The sequence below is a fragment of the Rhipicephalus sanguineus genome, chromosome 6 (genome assembly GCF_013339695.2).
Source record: "Rhipicephalus sanguineus isolate Rsan-2018 chromosome 6, BIME_Rsan_1.4, whole genome shotgun sequence".
NCBI lineage: Eukaryota > Metazoa > Arthropoda > Arachnida > Ixodida > Ixodidae > Rhipicephalus > Rhipicephalus sanguineus.
In genome coordinates, this window is record NC_051181.1 from 82,294,415 (window position 1) to 82,320,006 (window position 25,592).

Consider the following 25,592-nt stretch of genomic DNA (forward strand, 5'->3'; position numbering starts at 1 on the left):
AGGGTCATGCTATGTAAGATCGTAGAAGAAGTAAACTATTTGATAGCAACGAACCCTGTTGGGCTGTATGGGGGTAAATAGCATTTTACAGAGTTACCTCGCAGAATTTTAGTGTTACTTGTGTTCAGCAATAACAGTATTGCAGTAGCGACTACACCGGCTCGTCTCAGGTTTCGCTTTTTTTCCCTCGTTGACAAAGGTTGTTCTGAATAATATGTTTGATATCTAGGAAAGAAAAAAAGCTCTACGACTCGATATTCAGATTTGTAGCGGCCACCGATCGCTTCTTTATATCGTTCCCCGAAGATTTAACTACTACCCATCGACAGAGCTGCGTTCTTTTAGGGACTCACGGTAAACTTTTTCCCACTTCTCAGAAATCTGCTTCCCCTCACCTTGGGGTCTTTATGCTTTGCTCTCCCTTAGTATCGAGGCAGTTACCCCAACGCTAAGGTGCCCCCACAGCCAATCGGCAAATCTGTTTTTACTTTTGAATATAAGTCGGTCTACTTTCTGTTCCGAAGCTGTCAATTCGTGTATTTTTGCCTCCGCTAAACCAAGCTCCCGACAAAGGGCTCGAAGAAATTATGATACGTGCATTTATATATTGGGATGCCCGTTTCACAATGCAATCGTTAAATAGTGGCATGCTTAGGATGTCCCAGAAGCTAGATTTCCTTACTATTTAACATGGTCAGGACAGCAAAGGCGATACCCTCGCATTTTGAAGCTTACCGAAGCATGAGGGGTTTGTCTGAAAAGATGCTCCTGCAAAGTTCGTGGATTATTGTGCACAGGAAACTATGTGTTATTCAATTCATTTTTACTTGGACGATACGTCGTAAGACTATTAAAAATGAAAGATAGAACACAGCTATGAAAGAAATTCTTCGTATTGAATGCGCGTACAGCGTCAGGACGAAGGAAGAAAAATAACGATACAAGCGCAACTTTCAACTAATTTAACGAAACTATCTGAAAGTGTAACCGGTATGCACCATTGCCGACTCGCCCAGCCCTGAATTATTCTGTTACTGAAGAACAGTAACATTTTGTGGAGTACAAAAATGCAAATCGTGCAAACATTGAATAAAGACATGACTGCTATATTTTAACATTAAGAAAGTTTACTCAAAGAGAGAACCCAAATCCATAAAACGGCATTTACAGTTTTTCTTGCTTGCTAAGCCTGCCAACTGGGTGTATAAGAGAATTTTTCATATAACTCAAGCTTGTCTACAGTGTAAAATATAGTGACCCGAAGGTCACGGGATCGAATCCCGGCCACGGCGGCGGCATTTTCGATGGAGGTGAAAATGCTTGAGGCCCGTGTACTTAGATTTAGGGGCACGGTAAAGAACCCAGGTGGTCAAAATTTCCGGAGCCCTTCACTACGCCATCCCTCATAATCACATCGTGGTTTTGGGGCAATAAAACCCCAACAATTATTATAATTGTAATATGTATATATCGTATTAATTGGAACAAAGGAGTGGGTAAACGTTGGCGTACATGGTGGAAGAAACAAAAAAGCTCGGGGGCTATGGCTGCAATGCCGATATGTTTATCGCCCACGAACACAGCTTGGTTGACCACATACCCTTGTCCGCTTCGTGCATAGGTATTTGCCAATACCCGGACCGGAGGTCGAGACTGGAGAAATACTCTACGCCTTGAAGGGAGTCGAGGGCATCGTCGATTCTTGGTAACGGATATACGTCTTTTCTCGTGATATTATTAAGTGCTCTGTAATCGACACAAAATCGTACAGAGCCGTTCTTTTTTAGGACCAACACCACACGAGATGACCAAGAGCTGGATGAAGGTCGGATGATGTCGCGTTTGAGCATGTCGTTGACGTTGTCCTCGATGATTTTGCGTTCCGCCGAAGACACGGGATATGGGCGGCGGCGCACAATGGAACTGCCATCGGTCTCGACGCGATGCACTGCGACGGAAGTGCGGCACAGAACCTTGGAGTGTACGTCAAACGAAATGCTATGCTTTTGAAGAAGGTCTAAAAGGTCTCTCTTTTGCTCAGCAGTGAGGTGGGGATTTATGGTCGCATTTAAAGCAGCGATCGCAGCCTTATGATCAGTTTAGGCAGACAAATGTGGCGATTCTGCGCGAAGGGAAACCAGAGAAAAAGGCTCGGTGTCGGCGAAACAACCCACGGCAGTGTCCTGGGGCAGCATCACTGGCGAAGAAGTTGGATTAAGTGCGGCGACCAACGCTCTACCATCGTTAAACCGCACAAGGCCAGGTGCGATGGTAAGCCCCGTGGGTGTGCAGCGACCAGATGGAGCAATGAACACGTCACCATTAACGACGGTGTCAGAAGCCAGTGTAATAATATTATCATCTCCCGGCGAAATACAACAGTCAGAGGCTGTGACTAAACGGAAGCTGTGAGGAGCGACATCGAATGGAAACTCAGTGTCTGTCATATGAATGACCCGCTGACGACAAGATATGAAAGCTGACGCTGAAGAAATGAAGTCCCATCCCAAGATGAGTGCGTTCGGAGTGCACGAGGGCAGTACAAGAAACTGAATATGATGAAGGATGCCATCAATGGAAACGCGCACTGTACAAACACTGGAGGGCCGAATGAGAACTCCGTCAGCACAGCGAAGGGGAGGGCCATCGGATGGTGTCTTAATTTTTTTCAAGCGGGAACAGAAGTCTGGACTAATTACGGAAAGCGATGCACCTGTGTCCACCAATTCCTCAGTCCGTATACCTTCAACATACACCAACAATATATTTGACGGGCGATCCGGAGGAGTTTCATATAGTCCGAAATATGCAGCTTTCCCTCCCGAAGCTGCACTATTTAGTTTTTCAGTCGGTGATCAGGAGTCAAGGTAGCTGGTCGAAGTGGGGAAGAGGAGCGCCGCAGCGTTGAAGGCGAGCGGCAACGCGGAAATCGGGAACTGCCAACAGCGCCGAAGTTCTGCGGAGACTGCGATCGACTCGGGCTGTTCGGTATGGGCAACAATATTGCGATCCATTGGTGTAAAGTCGTCCCGTTCAAAGTCGTTGTAGCCTCGTCTTTCGTCTTGCTGACGGCGTCGGCAAAATCTTGAAATATGGCCACGGATGCCGCAATAGAAACAAATCGGCCGAGGGATGCGCCAGGTGTTGTAAGGCTGGACCGGCGCTCGTGGTGTGAGAGAGTTGAGCGAGCTGTGCACTCCAGGCGCCTGTAGTGGTGTGTGCTGGGGCTGTGGTGTTATGGCAGCAATCTGGCCATAAGTTGGGGTTGGCATGGGATGCGGGGTTGGCATGGAACGCGGGCTCGGAACTTGCGTGCCGGTCATGGAAGCCAATTCCTCCCTCACGACGTCACGTAGGTTGGCACCAGGTAGCGTCGTACGAACCTCAAGATGGCAAGGCGGAGCTTGTGCGCGGAGTTCCTCTCGGATAATCGAGCGGATCAATGCACGAAGCTCGATGTCATTGGTTGGCCTCTGGCCAGACATGTCAGGTTGCAGGCGTGTGGTCTGAAGTTCGTCGAGGGGCTGACATGTAGCGACAATATCGGCTACGGTCGTGGGGTTCTGCACTACAAGCGCACCGAAAAGCGACGGTCCCAATACCTTTCAGCAGGTGGCGCACACGGTAATTCTCCGCCATGGAGCTGTCGACGCGGCGGCAGAGGGCGAGCACGTCTTCGATGTAAGAAGTGTATTACTCGCCCATGTGTTGAACACGCCCAGCAAGCCTCTTCTTCGCGACATCTGAACGCACAGACGGGTTGGCAAAAATATGGCGTAGTTGAATAGTAAAAGAGGTCCAATTCGGGAAATCTGTAGCATAGTTGAAGAACCATGTCTTTGCGACGCCGGTGAGGTAAAACGCAACGTGGGTAAGTTTCGCAGGATCATCCCAGTGGTTGATGGCACCCACGCGGTCATACTCCTCCAGCCAGTCTTCAACATCCTCGTCGCGAAGCCGAGCGAACATCGGTGGGTCCTTCTGAGGGCTGGTGACCATCCAAGAAGGGGTGGCCGCAGGGGCAAGCATAGGGGTTGCTGCCGAGCTGGGCTGCTCGTCTTGCGACATCACCAAACGCAGGGGGTGTAAGCGGCGTCCCGAACGGAGCTCCAGGGATGGGTTCGCGGTGAAGCGGGAGAGGATCTGTTAGCGAGAGAGGATTCAGGGACCGGACAGCACTCTCCACCACTTGTGAGGCAACGTTTAGGACTCTCAAGACTCTTCTCTATTGTCCCGAGTATGAGCCCCACAGCCCAAACAAAGTTGGTGATGATGATGAGTATGTACATATGAGAACATGAAGGGCATAAACAATGATCACAATAGTTACAAAAGGAAAAAAAAAGAGTCATGGCTTGTTGGTGCTTCATTAGGGGCGAACGGTCATCGGTCACAAATCAACGTGGTCCCTGCTGCGTTGTGTTTACCCTGTTTCCTTTCCGTAAACAATTATTAGCACCCATCGCTGAATGTCCTTGAGGCCTCAGCTATAACGAAGCGCTATGTGCTCATGGGCAGGAAGATACGCTTCTCTTCAGTGGTAGAAAATTGTACATTTTTTTTGCAACATTGACCCCGAACTGAGATCAATATTACTGCAATGTCTACCACGGCATCTCGAAACGCTCTATGACCGGCTTCGACGGAACACTGCCCTCACGAATAGTCATCGTTACCGCAAGCGCCAGACTACTAGTCCACTTTGTGACAACCGCGTTGCCGTGATGTCCGTAGAGCACATATTGCTCGAATGCCCAGCTTATCAAGACGATCGAGAAGTATATCAAGAGGACCTACGAAAGATAGCCCGTGCCCCCATAGGCGTGCGCAGGGTTCCCCTTCAGAAGGGAGGGTCGAAGGTTTGTCGAAGCGCCCCCCCTCCCAACTATGTCAATGTATGGCGCTGACATTGCGCCCCCCCCCCCCGAGTCGCAGCGACCCCTCCCTATTATCTCAATATGTGGGGCTGACTTTGCGCCCCCCTCTTAGGTGAATAGGGGAAGGGCAGCCGCCCTCCCCCCCCCCCTACCGTGCGCACGCCTATGCGTGCCCCCTTGACTTTGATACGGATGCTGGGTCCATGACCTTTCCCTTCGATACAGCACGAAGCCCTGAATTTTAAGGCGAAAGCCCTAGAGGAAAACGCTCGAATAAACCGTCGGCGTCCCGCCTCGGTGGCGTCGGTGTCCGGTGGCACCGGGGACGAGTGATGCAAAACACCATCATCGCGCGATGACGTCGGCATATGACGTCACTGATCGCCAAAATTTTATTATTACTCCATTATTAAGTCACTTAGAACAATGACCTGTTGGGCGAGTTAGTATTACATTATCATGAAAACTGCGCTAAAAAACGCCAGGCCTGCGCTGAAACCGCAGCACAGTCACAGCGAAAGCTGGAAGAGCGGCGTTTCTAGAGCCCCTTGTAAGCTCTCTTGGGGCTACAATACAAGTAAACCAGAAAGGTACCCACTACGCCATAAATCACAATTTTTGTGAAGTTGGGAAGCACCTACTAAGCCATTATTCGTCATTCTGCAGAGAAACGAGGCACCAGCTACACGTCTGTAAGGCATTATGTGCACTTTGTTGAGGCGACTACTGATGACGATGAAGAATTGTGGCTCAGCCCTTTGTAATGGGTTGGAAGCTTTAAACGGCCCACCAGTTATGTAATTTGCATTGGGTGACACCTTGTCGCTATTTCCCTCTCCCGTCATGCTGTATAACATACGTTGACGTAGGAGAGAGACGGGGGGGGGGGGCGAAGAACTTTGCTGAGACCCTGAGGAAATGGATCATGCGCTTATGGGCTTCCTTGGCAACCAATACACGTGCACTTGCGAGGAACCCACTACGCTATAAATCATTGTAATTTTACTAAGACCCCGAGGAAGTGGATCATACCCTTATGGGCTTCCTTGGCAACCAATACAAATGCACTTGCGAGGAACCCACTACGCTATAAATCATTGTAATTTTTGAGAAGTAGTGCGGGAGGCACTGTGCCATTTTTCGTCATTCTACGGAGAGCGTTGGTACCTGCTAAACCCATGTAAGGCATTATGCGCACTTTGTTGATGCCGTGCTTGATGACGATGAAGAATTATGGCAGAGTCCTTTGTAATGGGTTGTAAGCATTCAACAACCTACTCGTTGCGCAATTCGCATTGTGTGACGCCTGGTTACACAATTCGCGTTGTGCGACACTTGGTGCTTATTTTACTCTTCTACCACGCTATATTGCATATGCTAATGTGGTTCCTTCCCGACATGAAGCCTGTATAGGACCTTTTTGCAAAGCAGTTTCAAGCACCGGCATGGCTCAGAGGTTGAATACTGGGCTCACACGCAGAGGGCCCAGGTTCGAACCTCGTTCCATCCTGGAATTTTTGCTTATTTCGTTTTTTTTTTCTTATTTCGAGGGATACTGGTTACGGACACCGGCGGCGGCGGCGGCGGCGGCAGCGGCGGCGGCGGCAGCGGACAACTACGGCGCCAAAAACGGCCGGTGAAATGACCTCATAACAGCTTTCGCTGTAAAACACGGACGAAAGTAGACGAGAACAGCACAAGCGCATGCCACAAGCGTATGCTAAAGTATTCTGCGCAGCTTGAAATCCTATTTAATATTGCGATTTACAGCGCAGGGGAAGACATGAGACAGAGACCAACGAAGACGAGCGCTGAATCACAATTTGAAATGGAATACCAACTAGCCCTACTCACCCCGTATTCTAGAACGTCCCTTCGCTCAACGCTCCACTTTGACTTGAGAAAGTGCCCCGCCACGGTGGTCTAGTGGTTATGGCGCTCGACTGCTGACCCGTAGGTCGTGGGATCGAATCCCGGCCGCAGCGGCTGCATTTTGGCGATGGAGGCAGAAATGTTTGAGGACGTGTACTTACATTTAGGTGCGCGTTAAAGAACCCCAGGTGGTCGAAATTTCCGGAGCCCTCCACTACGGCGTCTCTCATAATCAAACCGTGGTTTTGGGACGTTAAACCCCAGATATTATTATCATTACTTGGGAAAGTCGATGGCATCGCCGTCTCTAGGCAGAACAAGTCACTGGATATCTGCGATAATCTGCAGCGATTCTTGAGAAGCGCGGCGTGATTTTCGGTCGAGCAGTGACGCTGTGCTCAACTCGGTCAAGTGAAGGACGAAATTCGAGTCGAGGCTTGTTTGAGAATACGGGGCTCATCAGAGCTTGCTTGAAATTCGAGTTGAAAGGTTCGGCTCGTGTTGCGAGATGTCCCGATAAGAAGGCGCTAGTCAGCATTCCCTACCTGCATGGTGTGTCACACTCCCTGAAGAAGGTGGGCGCTAAGTATGGTATTCACGTCGTATTTTCCACGAGAAATAAGCAGTGTATGTGGGGCTCTTGAAGGAAAGCTGGAGGGCACTGCACAGAGGTGTTTTGATTGTAAACCCAGACACAGAAACGCCCTATCAGACTGTGGAAAGGGAGTGGTATACTCTCTCCCTCTTTCTTGTGGCAGCAACTATGTCGGTCAGACCGGCCGCTGTCTCAACGAAAGGTTTAACAATCACCGATTGTCCATGAAAGGACAACTGTCGACTAGCTTGTCCTTGCAATATCGTCAGTGTAATTGCAGCCTGGATTTCCGAGAAACGAGAGTCGTTGCGCGGCACAAAGAAGGTACGACTCGTGAGCTCGTTGAAGCTTATTTTATTTTAAAAGCCGGAGACAGTTGTGTCGCCAAGCCCTCACTGGCATTACACTAATCAGAGTTTGCTTATCTTTATGCGCAAATGTGGGAGTTTTCGGGTTTCGTGCACGCGCGTGTGGTTCCTGTGTTTTTTCGTCCTTCATATTCTTCGTGTTTTCAATAAAAGTTTCAGTTGTTAGTGTGCGCTTGTACTGTTTTGCTCTCCCTTCGTCCACGTTGTTCGCGCAGTTTTCATGATAGTGAAGTCACTGTGGCGTCATGTGACCTAACGTCATCACGTGACATCGTACCGTGGTCAGTGGTGCATCGATCACAGAGGCAGTGCAAAAGCAGGTGACGTACAGAAAGCCTTCGGAGAGTAGCTGGGCAGGATCAATAAATACACCCACTGAGAAGAAAAAGAAGATGGCTTTCCCCTTCGAGTAGTGTAAGGTGAATGCACAAAGGACCATATGAGTATTTTTTTTGCCTTTCGTGAATAAACTCATTTTTTCTGCAAACTTTGATCGTTACGCTAAAAAAGTGCTTGGGTGTGTGTGCGCATGAGTGTTCGTCATTTTTAAAATATTTTACATCAACTGTCCATAGCCCCTACCTTCATCGCCCGGATCGCCTAATACGAAGCCTGCGTTTCTGTTAGTTTTTTTTTTTTCATTTTATTTCCTTACACTTCTTCCTACCCACATTCTCCTAGTGCCTTTTGTAGATATCTCTTTCGTGTTTCGCTGCAATGCAAGCAAGATCGTCTATTAAATATCTTTCTTTTCACAAAATTGATAGAAAGGCGACATTTCTCTTCACGGTGTTCAATAAGCTCGTGCTCCCGAAAGTGTAGTTACGAAATACAGCTCCGTGTTTCCGAAGAATTGTTTAACTTCGCTTTTCCGAAACGCCGAAACGCTTTCCCTTTAAGCCCCAGGAGCGTAACGTACTTGCGATATGTCCAATAGGAATGACGGTTATTGCTCTCAGTTCGTACTGTGAGCGCTTTTTTGTGTGCGCTGCTTCTACGCGTCAGTCGTAAAAAGCCTTTTAGCTTTGGTCCACCAACGGGCCTAAATTTTTACGCAATACTCCGGAATTTAAAATTTCCAAGCGAAGCTGAGGAACAAGAAGAGTACGAGAAAATCGCGTCACCCTCTCTGTATTGAATTTAGTGGATCATCGTTAGAGGCTCCACGTTCAATATTCTTTCATGCACCCGTGCCCTTCCTCCAACTTTCTTTCACAGGAAAGTTTGAAAACGTCGTCAAATTCCCTTGGGGTATTCATTAAATGTTTGATCTCCAGTAGTCCCAAATGGTTCCGACCTCTATTGCGCAACCACGCGGGAAAATAGTGAAATGCAGGTGTCGCTTTACTGAACCTATTCGTACGGGATGAGCCTGCTGTGTCTGCAGACACCGAAACAATATACAGTTGAACCTGTATATAGCGAACCCTTTAAAAAGACAGGAAGTGGCTCGATATATTGTACAATTCAATATAAAACTTTTCAATTATTTACCGTATATTCGGCACGAATTTCGGTGCGCAAGTTGGCTTTGCGGCACTGCTTTACGATAATGCAACGAAAGCAGCCTTAGGTCAATACGCGGGCAAGATTTATAGTTTTACAGCGAAAGCTGTTATGAGATCATTTCATCGGCCGTTTTTGGCGCCGTAGTTGTCCGCCGCCGCCGCCGCCGCCGGTGTCCGTAACCAGTATCGCTCGAAATAAGAAAAAAAAACGAAATAAGAAAAAAAATTCCAGGATGGAACGAGGTTCGAACCTGGGCCCTCTGCGTGGGAGCCCAGTATTCAGCCTCTGAGCCATGCCGGTGCTTGAAACTGCTTTGCAAAAAGGTCCTATACAGGCTTGATGTCGGGAAGGAACCACATTAGCATATGCAATATAGCGTGGTAGAAGAGTAAAATAAGCACCAAGCGTCGCACAACGCGAATTCTGTAACCAGGCATCACACAATGCGAATTGCGCAACGAGTAGGTTGTTGAATGCTTCCAACCCATTACAAAGGGCTTTGCCATAATTCTTCGTCGTCATCAGGCACAACATCAACAAAGTGCGCATAATGTCTTACATGCGTTTAGCAGGTACCACGGCTCTCCGTAGAATGACGAAAAATGGCACAGTGCCTGCTGCCCTGCTTCTCAAAAATTACAATTATTTATAGCTTAGTGGGTTCCTCGCAAGTGCACTTGTATTGGTTGCCAAGGAAGCCCATAAGCGCGTGATCCATTTCCTCGGGGTCTCAGTAAAATTACAATGATTTAGAGCGTAGTGGGTTTCTTGCAAGTGCACTTGTATTGGTTGCCAAGGAGGCCCATAAGCCCATGATCCATTTCTTCGGGGTCTCAGTAAAGTTCTTCGCCCCCCCCCCCCGTCTCTCTCCCACGACAACGTATGTTATACAGCATGACGGGAGAGGAAAATAGCGACCGGGCGTCACCCAATGCAAATTATATAACTGGTGGGCCGCTTAAAGCTTCCAACCCATTACAAAGGGCTGAGCCATAATTCTTCATCGTCATCAGTCGTCACTTGAACAAAGTGAACATAATGCATTACAGACGTGTAGCTGGTGCCTCGCTTCTCCGCTGAATGACGAACAATGGCTTAGTAGCTGCTTCCCAACTTCATAAAAATTGTTATTTGTGGCATAGTGGGTACCTTGCTAGTGTACTTGTATTAGTAGCCCCAAGGGAGCTTACAACGGGTTCTAGAAGCGCCGCTCTTCCAGCTTTCGCTGTGACTGTGCTGCGGTTTCAGCGCAGGCCTGGCGTTTTTTATTTTTCCTTGGTTTGTAGTTGGGGTGCGGGTTATATGCAGGGGCGGGTTGTAGGTGAGAAAATGCGGTATCAGTGTAAACGGCGATTCAACATCTTCAAATGCAGCTGTGCGTACTCGTTGTGCGTCGGAACTCTCCACTGGCTTGGCCCTAATACTGGCGTTGTTTTTCAATATCGTATTCAGCATACTTCTTGGGATGCTATACGGAGCGGCGACGTCAAACCTCTTATGAGGCCGTGTGTTAGAGACAGGGAGCTTAGTCAGTCTATTTTTCAAGAGTATTATTACCATGTCACTTCAGCATGTCAAGAGTATTGCCATGTCTATTGATCTATGCCCCCCTCCCACCCCTGAAACTTTTTGCCCATCACGGCGGGGGGGGGGGGGGTGTCTTCAATGCCTCCGACATTGACCCACATTTGACCAAGTGACGGTCATATCATGACATCATCATGTGACGTCATGTTATGCGACGTTATAGAGATCTCATAATGACATCATTCATTCCGACATTAGTGACGTGATAATGACATCACAGATCAGGTCATATCTGGTCAGGTGACTTTCTGTATCGTTCATACTGACGCCGACGCCGCTCAGGTTTACTCTTCGCGTTTGATGAGGCGCCTAAAGATTTCGCTCTAATAAACGGAACAGAACTACCAGCCAGTGTTGCGCAGTATCGAAGATACATGTATCTTAGGTACTATCTTAGATACTCTTTGAGTATCTTGTATCTGTATCGCGATACGTCTCGCAAAACGAGTATCTGTATTTCTATTTCCGATACATTCAGCGATGTATCGTGTATCTTCAGATACAAGATACCGCTACGGAACCAGCACCATGCAAAACAATAAACGTCGGCTGAACTCCGCTTCTTATGTCGATACTGCTGGCAGTGAGACACCAGAATAAAACAAAACAACTTCGACATTCTTTTATCTTTCCGCCAGAGTGCTCTAGCGAGCAGAGGCGATCAGGTCCACTGCGTGCCCATTCGTCTAACAGAATCACGTGTTGGCTCTCGAGCCATCTCGGCAACAAGCGCGCGAACGTCTACGCGCCGCGGACCTTTTGTTTTTTCGATGTTTTCCTTTTTTTTTTTAGTTGCGTCGGTGTGATGACATCTGTTTGTAGCGACGGCACTTTGTTGCGTACTCCAATGCGTGCGGCATCTTCCGCTCAAGTTCTGATGTCGCTATTGTGTCGTTATCGAAGATTGTCTCGCGTGGTGCTTCGTTGCAGTCTCAAGAATGCAAGAATGGGGCTGCTGTGCGTCTCGCTGCTTTCGCACATCAGCGATTTCAAAGATCTCGTGGATGTAAGCTTCACTTACATACGATGAGATCCACTTGCATGCAAATGAGATTCTCACAACCGCCGCACTACCGGTGCCGATGCTAGATGAAATTGAAGAAGCATTTACGTAACAAAATATATTTTGGCGTGCAGTATCTTTGTTCTTCCTGCTATATCATTCAAGAAGTTTTTTTAATGATAATTTGATTGTTAGAACAAGTGTTCTTTATGCTGTACTCCGTTTGTATCCAACGCATTACCTAAGCTTCTCTATAGGTTTTGCTCGTCTGTTTACTGTAATATGTCTTTTGCAACCTACTCCTAAATTACTTCTCTGCTTTATTCTTATTTTTAACTGTCTGCACCATTGATACTACTTACATGACTACGTTCCATGTGAGTTTACTGTTATGTGAAGACGATGTTGCGGAGAAAGGTGAAATAATCTGAGCGTGCCTAGAGTATGCCTAGAGCTTACGATTTAGTGAAATAGCGAAATTAAATTCGCATTATAACTCAATCATAAGAAACAATCATGAAGATATTAGGAAGGGGATTTGAGAAACATAATACCAAGTACAACGTTTTCTCATGAGCGCGCCCGCGCACCCTTTTATGCTATTTTCCATAGGCACTGCCTTTTCTATTGTCTAACCTTAACATCTAAGTTGACGATCACTGATGCTCTGTTGTCATAGCTTTTAGGGATGCCGCCTGTATCGAATTTATACAGGGTGTTTCACGTAACTGGAACCAAATATTTACAAAGTAGGGGTTAACCTCAACTGAATAAAAACCAACGACCTGGTTTACTGTCATGTGGCTCTCGTTAGGGTATTTTTATATATCGCTTAATTTGTTGATTAACAAAGATGAATTGTGCAACATTTCTGATATTCACTTTAGGGCCGACTGCGTTTCGTTACGTTGTAAAGGGCATTCCAAAGCAAGCAATCCAATTGTTCGTGGAAGCGTACATGCTCCGTAGTTTTTTTTTTTTCCGGAGTTTAAAGAAAGCCGGTTGTATATGACCACGTTAGTGCATTCGTGCGGTACCGTACTGCAGGGCTGTCAAACATGCTTCGAGCGCAAGAATCGGCGCGTGGACCGTGGCGTAATGAGCGGCCGCTGCTCTAGGCATCATCTCCACAATGCGTCTACATTTCTTGCTGAAGGACACGGCAAGCAAACTCGATAGTTCTTGGGAAGCGATAGGATGACTTCCCGTGAACCGGTTGTTTCGCTCCAGGAACGTTTGAGAGCGCTGCAGTACGGTAGCGCATGAGCGCAGTCACGTGGTTTGATTTCATATTTCGCGGGCGTTCTTTAAAAGCAAGAATATACTCACCACGCAGCATGTACGTCGGCCCCCCTCCCCCCACCCGAAAAAAATAACTGAATCGGTCGTTTTCAAATGCACTCGATGGCATGACGAAGCGCACTTGGCCCTAAAGTGAATATTAAAAATTCCGCAGAATTGTCCTTAGTTAATTAACCAATTAACCAATGAAACATAATAAATCGAGCGCACATGATGGTAAACCATATACCGTTGGTTTCATTCCGTCGAGGTTAACCACTTGTTTATTTAAATATTTGGTTCTACTTACGTGAAACAATCTGTAAACTGCGACGTTTTGTTTCACTATAGTCTGAGATGTTTCTGGGCGGCACAAGTCCTCTCCGAGAAGAAATAGTAAAAGATTGCACTTTAGTGAATGTGTTGCTAACGAACGCTTTACGCCAGAAGATAAGTGGAATATTAAAAATCATTGCAGTTTCATGTCTTCAATGAATGGTGAGCGCTGACTGTGTAGTTATCGTCTTCACACGGTGTATGAACAAAAATATCGCTACCAGCATTGTTGCTGCTCTACACCTGTCGGGTGATACGGTATTACGAAAACGGTAATAGGCTTACGGGTAAGGTAAGACTGCACAGCGGCATTTGCGCCATCGTTCGGAGACTTCATGACGGTCTTGCTAGTTAAGATGGCAACCCGCTAACTGGTCGCCAAGTAGAGCAGCGACAGCCATCAATTACAAAAGTGTCAATAAAAAAACCACTGGCAACACAGCGTACAAGAGCTCCCATGTTAGGCAGCCACAAAAAATCCCAATAAGTTGTTTCGGGATGAAACTAGTATGCTCTGAGCAAGAAAGACACAACTTTCGGGTTACAGACATAATGTAAATAAAATAAACAACTCTGCTCGCAGTTAAGGAATTCTCAATTAAACATTTTTGTGCATAGGTCTTTCTTGCTTCATTATATGGATTTGTAATAGCAAGTCTGACAATGATTAAAAAAAAAAACGGCAGGAAGTGGAAGATGGAAGCTTGCGACGAAAAGGCACCCTATTCTCTCCTCCTTCCCATCCTCCTCACCCTCACATCACTCCCCCTCACCCTCACTTCCCTTTCCCGCCTCCTTGCTATGCTATATTATACATGCTTATGCTGTACATGGCTATGTGTTTACATGATTTTGCCTGCGTAACGGCGTACATTGCTATGTTATGCTTCACCCTGTCCCTTCCTCCTCACCCTCACATCACTTTCCCGCCTCTTGGTATAATATACCATACGTGGCTATGCTATACACGGCTTTGCTATACATGGCTTTGCTATACGTGGCTATGCTGTACATAGTTTCGCTCGCGGGACGCCCAGCGACGACATCAGATGACAGCATGCGATGGCAGCACACGACAGCATACGACAGCCCGGGTCCCTAAAATGGCGCGCACTTAAAAAAATAGAAATGTTAATAGGAGTAAGGCTAGTAACTCAATCCTTTAGCCTGATACCTGGCGTTACTCAAACAAAGCGCTAGCGTAAGCAAACACGGGCGCTGCAGCGAGTGAAGCGTTCTTCGTGCTTCTTATGGCCTCAACGAAGTTTTGCAATTAGTGCACAACATGTACAAAAGTATCAGCCTTCGGGTGATATGAGCATGGCCGCGCGCCACCATGCCTGGCTGGTCGAAGGGCACATTTATTTTTGTAGCCACGTAGTGGTATCTTGATTTTGGGACGTAAGACACCAATAATTATTATTAATTAAGGATTAGTGTCGTCTCCAAACCTTTTTGTTACCTAGGGAGCTTGCTTTGTGAGAAATATGCATGAATTTCCTCCTTTCATTCACGCAACAAACGGACGTATGATGATTTTTCACTTTCAAGTAAGTACGCTGTCTGAGACATTGTGGTCTTGCATCGAGCATCTCAGGCCGGTTCTCCACTGCACTCTGCTACCGGCGAGTGTCAGTGACTCTTACGTCTCCCGCAGAACCCGCCGTACACCATGCTCAAGAAGGACGCCCATCTTCGCACGGGCAATGATCGCTTCGAGGGCTTCGCGGTGGACCTGATGGATGCGCTGGCGCAAAAGATCGGCTTCCAGTACGAGATGCACCTCGTCAAGGACAAGGCCTACGGCAGCAACGCCTCGGGAGAGTGGAACGGAATGATACGTGAGCTAATTGACAGAGTGAGTACAGTTATTAGCCTACACCTGACTCTTCTTGCTTCTCTCTCTCTTTCTCTTTCCTCCTTCCCCAACTTACCGCAGCAGCTTCAATCACTTGCTCAACGTATCACATTCGTTGAATGCGTTTCACCGCTTTAGTCGAGCGTTTTGTCGGGCGAGTTGATTCATGACTTTAGAAGAAAAAACCGTAGCGCAAAAGCAACAAGGACGACACAATCGCTTGATTATCGCGAAGACGATACCTTATGGTCGTCTCGTAATGTGCACAAATTTTCGTTTTTTTTTCGGCAGTAAAATGGAGTTGGAAGTTTGCGCCATTCCTGTGTTATTGCGTTGTCCTTGTTACTTTTGCGGTAAGGTTTCTGTTCTAATGTATTTCTCCGGGATTCGCAAATCTTCGCTTCTATTCTCACAAGCTTTACTCGCCACTTACTTTGCCACCTGGAATCTTTTGTTTTGAATTAACAGTATTGCGTGGAACTCGAAACTGCGAATACTATTTCAATCCGAATAGGAATGGCCGTGACGTTGCGTATGGTCTTGTAGTAGCTGCTGGGTTTATGAGAGAAACAGTCAGATATTGTGTCAACATCAATTTATCAACTTCCATAGTCTGACCCTTGTGAAACGAGACACCTCTCTGTAGCAAGTGATTCTTGAGACTTAAGTGTGAGCATTCTTAGGCATGCAGAATGCGATAGAATCCGCTGCGGCTCTTCTTGAAAGCGACTGGTCCACGTTAACCTCGCGACCGTTAGCGAACATTCCTTTACCGACTGCTTCCGCATTCAAAAATTATTTATCAGTTATGTAGTTTCTAATATTTATTCTATTCCTAATCAAGCGCGATACTTCTTTGTTGTTGTTTTGTTTTTGACCCCTGGGTTATTTTCTTTCTCTCTCTCTATCTCTCTCTCTCTCGTATTCGCGACTCTTTTTCGGCAGGTTTCTTACTTCTCTCTCTCCTCCTCCTTCTTTTTTTTTCTCTGTATGTACTTTTTCTTAACCTTTTTCTCTCTCTCTCGGCTCGGAGAACGATGATATAAAAGCGCATCGAAGCCTGGTAAATTTCATCCTGATGAAGATCGGTCTCCGATCGAAACGTCGACAAATAAACAGTGTTTTACAAGCGTGTACCTTTTTCCTAATTATTTTACGGCAACCGAAGACAGACTCTTCATAATCTACGTATATATATATATATATATATATATATATATATATATATATATATATATATATATATATATATATATATATATATATATATATATATAGTTAAAGGAGTGGTTGTTTGGTTGCCGTATAAGTGTAAGTATGAGAGGTGGCACCTTCGATGAAGTTTCCTTGAAGTGCCATCTCTCATACTTATATATATATATAGATTAGCATTAGAGAAACATAGAGCGGTATAGGTGAAACAGTCGTTCCCGCCGAAGAATTTGATGTTATCAGAATGATTGTTCTGATTATAGCACATTTGAAAACATAGAGGTGATAATGATGTTTTAATGAGAACAATTATTTGAATACCAGGCCATTGTTGTGCAATAACAAGTACATTACCTTTATATCAAGGGGACAGGCTCCAAAAAAGAAACGCAAAATAGAGAAAATTAGGCGCCAACGCCAACTTGGAAGTTTTCTTAGCATCTCCCTGTTAAGTCGCGTATTTCGACCGCGCCAACTTGGACATATCACCATCATGGCCACCATTCATGCCACCACAACCATCATCATATTAATATCATTGCCATCGATCATCGTCACTTGTTTATAGATTATAAGAAATCTCCAGAATCAATCTCGACCAATAGCAGATATATTATTGCGATAGCCTTAGATGCCTCATTAAACGCAAAAATTCACCGTCGGCTTCGACGTGGTCGGCGGTGTCCGCGTGAACAACAGTGACGCGAAAAATCATCATCACGCGATGACTTCACTACATAACCTCGTCATGACGTCATAGATCTCGGAAATTTGCGACGTCACCTTGACGTCACAATGACGTCGTGACATAAAATCGTCGATTGGTCAAAGGTGGGCTGACCACGAAGCAGAGCAAAACCACGTTAGGCTTAGAAAGTTTTCGGAGGGGGAGGGAGGGAGATAAATACATGGATAATTTTTGCAGCAAAGCTTAAGCTTATTCAAGGCAGAAATAGAGGCATATTAAAAAAAATACGTCGATTGCAAAAAAAAAAAAGATAGCTTTTGCCTTCGCGTCGTCTTGGGCGAACGCGTAAGGGACCCTGTGAGACTTCGATTAAGAATTGGTCCAGTAAAGCACACGACAGTACAAATACGACGGGGCACCTTGATACTCATGAATGCGCACTGATACTAAATATACGTTGATGTAACTTTGCGTTATTAAACTGTTGCCCCAGCATTAACAACTGTAGTATGCTCTGCTTTGTTACAGCTAGCTTAATGCGAAGAGGTTGAGGCTGGTACTCCTAGGGCACTCCATTTCTATAAGTACTGCAGCGAAAAAAAAACTGGTTGCCCAAGAAACAAAAATGAAGAAACAAAAAAGAGCATATAGAAAACTGACTGAAACAAATAGACAGAATAACATGGCAATGGTCAGTTCACTTTTCAATAGAACGTTCACCCGCACACATTTCTGTCCAAGTCCTACCCACAGTACACGGACTAACACATAACTTCCTGTATAGCTACACATAACTGCTCAACACAAGCGCTTATCTTGCCCGGTGTCCAGGAAGAAGTCTTTTAAGAAGACGTTCGCTTATGCTGAAGACGCTTTTCAGGCCAGAATACAAGTAATTTTTGCAATGCGAGAGGGCGCCCGTCAAGACTTGCTAGTTTTTCATTAGCGTACTATACGCATTCCAGAAGAATGGGACTAACATTTTTGACCACAGCAGCACTCGTGTGAGTTGGATCGGTATATTGTCGCGTGGCCGTGACGTTGAAGAAGGCTGCAGCAGAACTCTGAAATACGGAACTCTCTATATGAGCGAACCTGTGCACGGAAAATGAAAAGTGGACGTGCAAGCAATTCAAGCTGTACACTGATAGCCGCGAGAACAGCCTCGGCCGTCGAGTAATGTGATCATTGGCGAAACGCGTCTTTAACACTGCAGTCCTCAAACCTTCCAGCGTTATCGATGGTGTTTGCGTAAGCTCTCGAATAAACTTGACTATTTGCGTCCGCCGCGTAATCTTAACAGAATGACCTTTTCAATGTCTTATGTCGCCATTTCGTTATGAACCTAATGAGCAGTTAGTCGTTGCTATAAGGCTCCTTCACCGCCATGCAATCGAGAAACAACACAACATAGTGTATCAGTGGATACCGGATCATTGTGGTATATAGGGTAACGACCGTGCGGATGAGGCCGCTCGATCTGCACATGGCAGTGACCACTCAGCAGATATACCGTTCTCCAGAACCGACGCGCTAAAATTTTTTAGCGCTTTGCAGCGCTAAAAAAATTTCTTCTACAGTATGTTCCAACTTGCCCCCACCCAAGCTCTTCTGCAGCTACAAGGCTTCGTTCGCTGGCACGTGAACTCGCACTTGCCCAGTGGAACTCGGTGGAATTCACCAACGCTCGTCTACACAGCTTGGATCCCAATCTGACTGACTGACTGACTGTGTGGTTGAAGGAAAGGAAAAAGGCACTATTTTCTGCAACCCTCGCGGGAGCACGGCTCAGCGCCTTTTGGGGGGGGGGGGGTGTGAGGAGGGAATAAAAGAAAAGTTGAAGAGAAAAGAGAAGGTAGTGAAGTGATGGGACGTCGACAGGCGCGTCGAAAAGAAGAGCAGACAGGAGAGATGGAGATGGTCACAGGAGTTCGAGGGACGCGGCCACGATGCAGCCGGAGGCACGGTACGCGTCGGTGACGAGGCGGCGAAGGCCCCGCCGATGAGAGGCGCACGGCATAGCGGTCGAGGCAACCATCACAGGGCGTCAACGGCGAGAGGCACGAGGACTAGTCCGTAAGGCATCGCGGGCGACACGTCCGTTGTCCACGAAATCCAGCGAGCAACTCCATCCCAATCTCCAGCTCCGTCTTCCGTCAGGAATATCACGAGCTGAGGAGACGCTTCTGTGCCACCTGTGGCTTGGCGTCGCCTTCACGAATGCCTACTCCTGTCTGATTGGAATGGCCAACAACTCCACATGCAATTACTGCAGCTGCGAAGAAACGATCTCCCGTCTTCTGTGTGAGAGCGTCCCCGTTTCAGTGCGCCAGGAGACAAGAACTTTCGAATGCGCTAGAGAAACTTGACAATCGCCCTTTGTCGGAACAAAAGGTTCTGGGGCCTTGGCCGAGTGCGTCGTCAGCACAGAGGGCTTTAAAAGCATTGTTGTGCTTCTTGCGGACAACTGGTCTTAGAGACAAACTGTAAGCAATGTCATATTCTCGTTTCCTTTTTAGATGCGAAGCAGCTTTTGCTCGGGGCTGTGTCCGGAGGTAGCGTCCGCGCTCCAATGCGCATGCTCCTGCTCTCTCTCCTCTACTCTCCTACGCCCTCCCCCCTGTCGCACGCCTCATTCTCTCCTGCGCAACGCCGCGATAAGCACCAGCGCATAGCGTCCCCTCCCCCTATGTCTCCTCTTCAACGCTCCCCCCCTCTCGCGCGCCTGTCGACCGCGTTCCCCGCTCGCCCTGTAAGAATTAACGGCCAGGCTAGAGGGAACACACGACGCGTGTAGCGTTCCTCATCACGTTCCACGAGGCTTTGAATGGATGGATGCAGCTTACGGCGCGGGACTTCGCCGCTGCTTAAGCACCTGGCAAGCCAGCTCCTAAAAAATTACACCATCTCCCTCTCAAGCGAACCATCTCCCCGCTTCTTCGCATCCACACATGGTTCCCTTTAAGGGGTATTCACACGCGGGAGAAATCGGCGGGGGACACGGGGCGATTGCGGATCACGTGACCACGACGTCACGGATTAGTGAGTGGGCGCGACCCCCCCGCGACTCCTCGGAGGATACGGGGACCTTTTCCCCGTCAGGACAAATGATCCCCCGGCGGCGGGGCCTATAGCGGAATTTCGGGCTCTTGTTTGGCCACATTGTTGCACTTGCTCCTGCAGAGAGCGACAGTGGGTGTCCAGTCTGCAGCTGCATGGTCGTCTGTATCTCGTCGTCAGCAGCTCGTCAAACGGGTCGTACAAGCCACCAGAGTAATCTAGCAACACTGGTCTCCCCCTCCGTTTGCCTCATCCGTGTGAGTGGGGGACATTTGCGGAGATTTCTCCTCGCGCGCTGACGTCACTAGGCTCCGCCTTTATCCCCCGAGGATTTGTTCCCTGTCTGAATACCCCTTTAGCGGGAGATGGTGTCATTTTTTTTTCTCTCTCTCTTTTTCCTTTTCTTGCTCTCCTTTTTTTGTAATATCTCTCTTTCATCCTCTCTTATCCCTCTTCCACCAGCACAGATTAGCCAGCTTGTCTGAGAACAGGCTAACCTCCCTGTCTTTCCGCTTGTTTCTTTCTTCCTTCCTTCCTCAAACAAGTGAAGCTTCCTAAACATTGCGTCGCGGCGTGCGTCGAACGTTGCTGACAGATTTTGTGCCTGAAAGCCGAATCCATAAAAACAAAGCAGTAAACGCGCGTCGCAAAATCTTGTACAGGAAGCTCTGTGTACTCTCCATATTTCCAATCGAAATGTCTGAAGTGACGCCTCTATGTATCGTGTGAAATATGCTGCTTTTGAGAATTTTCTTTGTGGACCGACTTCATATAATAATGATTGTTTTGATTTAGTACTATCAGACCACCTGTCCCTAAAACAATGGTTAGACCCCTGCGTTATAAGATATCGCCTATCCACGCTAGACATAGGGATTGCGCAATCCCATCCTTCATTCAAGGCTCTTTTAGCGAGTCTATATGGCTCTTCATTGCTCTTTGTTCCAGTGTAGCTGGGTATCCATTGAAAGACGATGTTGTGATTCTGCGCTGAAGCATATTCCACAGCTTCTGCAATACACTGGGAAATTTCGCCATTTTTGAACGGTGATCTCGCATTTTTGATTATTTCAAGGGCCGGTTTTGCTATGCGTACATACTATCGAGTGTCGTGTCCCAGTATTTTCCCAGATAAATTCAATTGCTTCAAAAATTGCTTCAGTATTTTCGCCACTAATTGCAAGATAGTTTACGAAGATTTATTCGATAATCATTGCGATAGAAATTATGCGGACACTCTCGACGGGTTTTTGCCGTTGGCGTCGCCGTCGGCGTCATTTTCCGCATAAAGAACAAATTGATAACATCGCCCAGCGCATCGTGTGTTCTACCCGCGAATAAAAGCTCGCGAGCGCCGGTGACGAACGCGGCTGAAAATGAGATGAAACCAGCTAGCCGTCTTCGTCTCACGGAGGGCACATGCGATGACATCAGCCTGCGTGCGAGGCCTGTGGTCGATTGCGCATCAAGCCGAGAGGAAACGCCCCGCCCGTCTTTCCTAAGGAGCATGAAGAGACGCCGCGGAAGGGGAAAAGGGGGGGCGATGTGTCGCTCGAAGGGCGCGGTCGCTGACGTGCGCGCTGTCTCGGCAAGCGTGAGGAGACGGCTTGTAAATTTGCTGTGCTTTCTACACTTACTTCGCGTTTAGAGAACTGCCAGCACGAAAACCGCTGCGGTCTCTGGAGCGGCCGCATTTCCTTAAGCCAGCGCTTTGTTGAGTTACGCGAGATCGTATCTACATAGGTGAGCTGCTGGGCATAGTTCGTATAACAATAAAATATGTTGCGATCGCATTCATTGCTTCGCACTTACGCGAAACTGTGGTTCTTTATAGAGACTATTTTCTCTAAGTTCTGGTATAAGGACCGTAGAGGCTGAAGCTTCTTCAGTGCAGGATCCATCTGTTTGTATCTTCGTTGTATCTTCGTCTTTTCACTGTGGATTGTATAAAAATGATAAAACACGATCAGTACAGCCACTAGACGTGTCATGCCAATTTTCTTGCGTACGCCATCTATGCCATAGCTAACGTCCAATACCGGCAGCGTCCAAGGTGGTTTTGACGGTGACCATCCTTTATATCGCGGTGCTTTTGCTCAGAACGATGATGCGCTATTCTAAATTCGAGTCACAGTCATATGTGTCAGTTCATCAGAAAAATAATAACTGTCATGCTGCGTTCATATTCTAAATAAATGTCTGGGCGTTTCTCTTGTTCGAAGTACTGACAAATGTGGTTGTCGAGCTTCTGCATACACCGACTCACTAGCCGCTTTCCTGTCTCCTTCACCGTTTCGTGTGTTCGTCCGTTTTCGGCTGGATATATTTCCTTGAACCAAATCACTAGAAGTCGACCATGGCGACCCCTGACACAGCGGCGTAAATCATGTGTGGTCAGGGCGGTCTTGACCCCCCTTGTGCTAAGGATGGAGGGGGGGGGACACCTCTTGCAGGTGTCCCCCTTGAGATTCACCTTTCCAACGTCATGCTCGAATTTCTTGATTGTCAAGGGTAGCGCACTTCCCGTAAAACTAACTCTGAAATGTGAAGTTCTTCCAATGAGCAGAAATAAGCCACAAAAGTAAAAACTGCCTATCGTTTAAAAAAAACACTGTAGAGCACGAGCTTTCCTAAATGCTACGGGTTACTTTTGGCGTGTCACATATTTTCATTACACCGGGTTTTAAAATGCAAAGTAAATAAATGATCCCGATTATCTACCTCGATTTATATCGACTATTTGTTGAAAGTCATTCATGGAGTATAAATCTAATTGATCGACTATGATTGTGTTAGTTTTAAAAAAATCACCGGTGAGCCCAAAAACTCTTATAAACTAACTTCACCATAAAACGCACGCTTATACTATTGGCTGCTCAGTGCTGATTTTCCTGACGGGGCACCGACGCTGATGATCGTTTTTTCAAGTAAAAATAACATATTTGTAGAAACAAACCGGCGACTGTAAGATGTGTGTCCCTCTTTGTGATTTTTCTGGATTTGCACCGCTACCCAGACACACCTTACAGGTTCCTTGCCAATAAATAGCAAGGAAACTCTTGTTTTAGTGGAGGCTGAATCTGCTTATTTATTTATTTATTTGTTTATTTATTTATTTATTTATTTATTTATTTATTTATTTATTTATTTATTTATTTGTCTGGTACCTAAAGGCTCTACAGAGGGCATTGCCTAGGAGCGAATGCAATATATCGGTACGAAAATTAAAATTGTAAGTTAAATCTGAAATAAAAATATAGTGTATAGGTGAAATCTTACTGCACATAGAAAGTGTTGTTCGTAATAAGAACTGCTTCGACGAAATTAAAATTTTGTACAATAATGCAAAGGCGCATAAGCAATAATAACACAAAAATGAAAGCAACAACAATGATGTTTCGAAAGAGTGGTTTATTTGTGAAAGGTTACTTCGTATTTTTCTGTACCATTCCTTTGCGCGCTTATAACAGACAGAAGGCAAGTATATAGATAGAAAAATAAATGTCATTGTGCCACTGTAGTTATGAGTACTGAATGGGCCGTGTACATTTTTGCAAACAGAAATTGAGTTCACGTTTTATTTGTAAACGGTTGTTTGCCAACTGTAAATAGTGCCTCAGAGAAAGACTCCAGCGTTTCGGTAATCGAAGGAATGCGCGCAATTCTTTACTTTTTTTTTTCAAAGTTGAGAGCAGAAAATGTGCACTTCAGCGTATTCAAAAGTGTGCTGCGTAAACTGCTGTTGCAACCAGCCAGCAAAATTGGTTTTAATAAAGGCAGTGCGACGTTTTTCGGAACGTACGCGATAAGAACTTAGTTACTATATGTTCCCCTCAGCAGGAGCATTCTTTTTTCAGCTCGCATACAAGCCTACCGAATATGCACAGATAAAAAGACCTGTATGTAGAAGGAGCGCACTGATTTTCCTATGCTCTGTTCTTATCGATTGTTTTTTTTTTTTCAAGACGCAGAGAACGCGCGTTGAAGTGAACAAACGAGAATAGAAGAGAGCCTGTACATTGGCTTATTAACGAACCGCTACTGGCTCCTAGAGCCCAGTTTCTATAGCCTCACACTATCAGAACTCTTGGTACTTACAGAGCACAATCAGTAGTGCGCTCTGTATTGCGCAATCAGTTATTTTTGTAGCGTTCTTTCTGCATCGTCCCCTTTCAGGACTGGCGCATAGTAAGATAAAATTGACGACAGATGCGTTCGAGGTTTTAGTGCCCGATGTAGCCTTGCCGCTAACGACTGTGGAGCTTCGCACCCGATTCTAGCAAAAAGAAGACGGTTCCCCGGGGCACCAGCCATCGCTGCTGTGCCCACTTGGTTAACGCTGGTTTGCTCCTAAGGCTCACAAAGGTGGTGGCTCATAAGGGCAATCTCTCGGAGAGCATTACACCGCGTGCATTCTGTTAGGATATTCAGCTAACCAAAGAACGTGCACTAGTGTCGCTAACAGTAGTCATTTGGGCTTTGTGTTGCTCTAATTCGTTGTTCAAAATATATATATATATATATATATATATATATATATATATATATATAATATTGTGTTTCAGCTTACATGCGCCTTGTATTACATAAACAAACTATAGCGACAAATCACCAATGCAAAAGTCGTAGCACTTGCTCTGAAACATTGGAATATTTCATTCATGCTGAGATAACTGACAGTTCAGTAAGTTGAGTAAGTAACATAGAATAATTAACCTTTAAAGGACTACTGACACGAATTTTAAACAGTCCCGAATTGTTGCTCTAAATAAAAGCACTGGTGCCGAGAACCCCGAAATAGTGTCATCGTGCCTGGGAATGCATTGAATATGCTTTTAATACCGCTACCTTAAAAATGCACTTTAAGTTTCAGTATCGCAGGGGCAGTGTCGCAGTGACGTGTAAACAGAGTCTGACGTCACAACTAGACAGCAACTCAAGACATCTAAGCGGCAGTTGTCATCTGCCGTCAGTAGCACATGGTGCACATTAATAACGATGAGTGAATGGTCGTCCAGCGACTCCGACAGCGATTTCTGCGATTGAAGCTACATGCAGGAGGCTGAGTTCTCAAACCCAGTGAACTGTGTTGATTCTTCGTTATACCATCCATTGCAGCGGGGCTGGCTTCCAGATGCTGTTAGGCGAAAATTTTAAAATTGAAGTAAAATTTTTTGTACATGCTGCCTGACTCCGGTGTGGGGACAGCGTTAACAGTACATACTATGAAAACGAGGAATTTCCCTTTGAAATGTCGAAAATGGTGTCAGTACCATTTTAAAATAGTAACCCTAACGAAAAATATTCAGTAGAAATGGTGGCACGTTTGTTCACCAAAGTCAAATC

General features: G+C 46.3%; 1 protein-coding gene across 3 annotated transcripts in view; it reads left to right on the plus strand.

The window, feature by feature from the left end:
- LOC119395948 (glutamate receptor ionotropic, kainate 2) overlaps positions 1-25,592 on the plus strand; it is a 410,534-nt gene that overhangs the window by 261,980 nt on the left and 122,962 nt on the right. For all 3 annotated transcript variants that reach the window (XM_049416822.1, XM_049416823.1, XM_037662976.2), the window contains exon 10: positions 15,086-15,286. In XM_049416822.1, the coding sequence (XP_049272779.1) occupies positions 15,086-15,286 (201 nt within the window). The remainder of the gene's footprint in view (positions 1-15,085; positions 15,287-25,592) is intronic.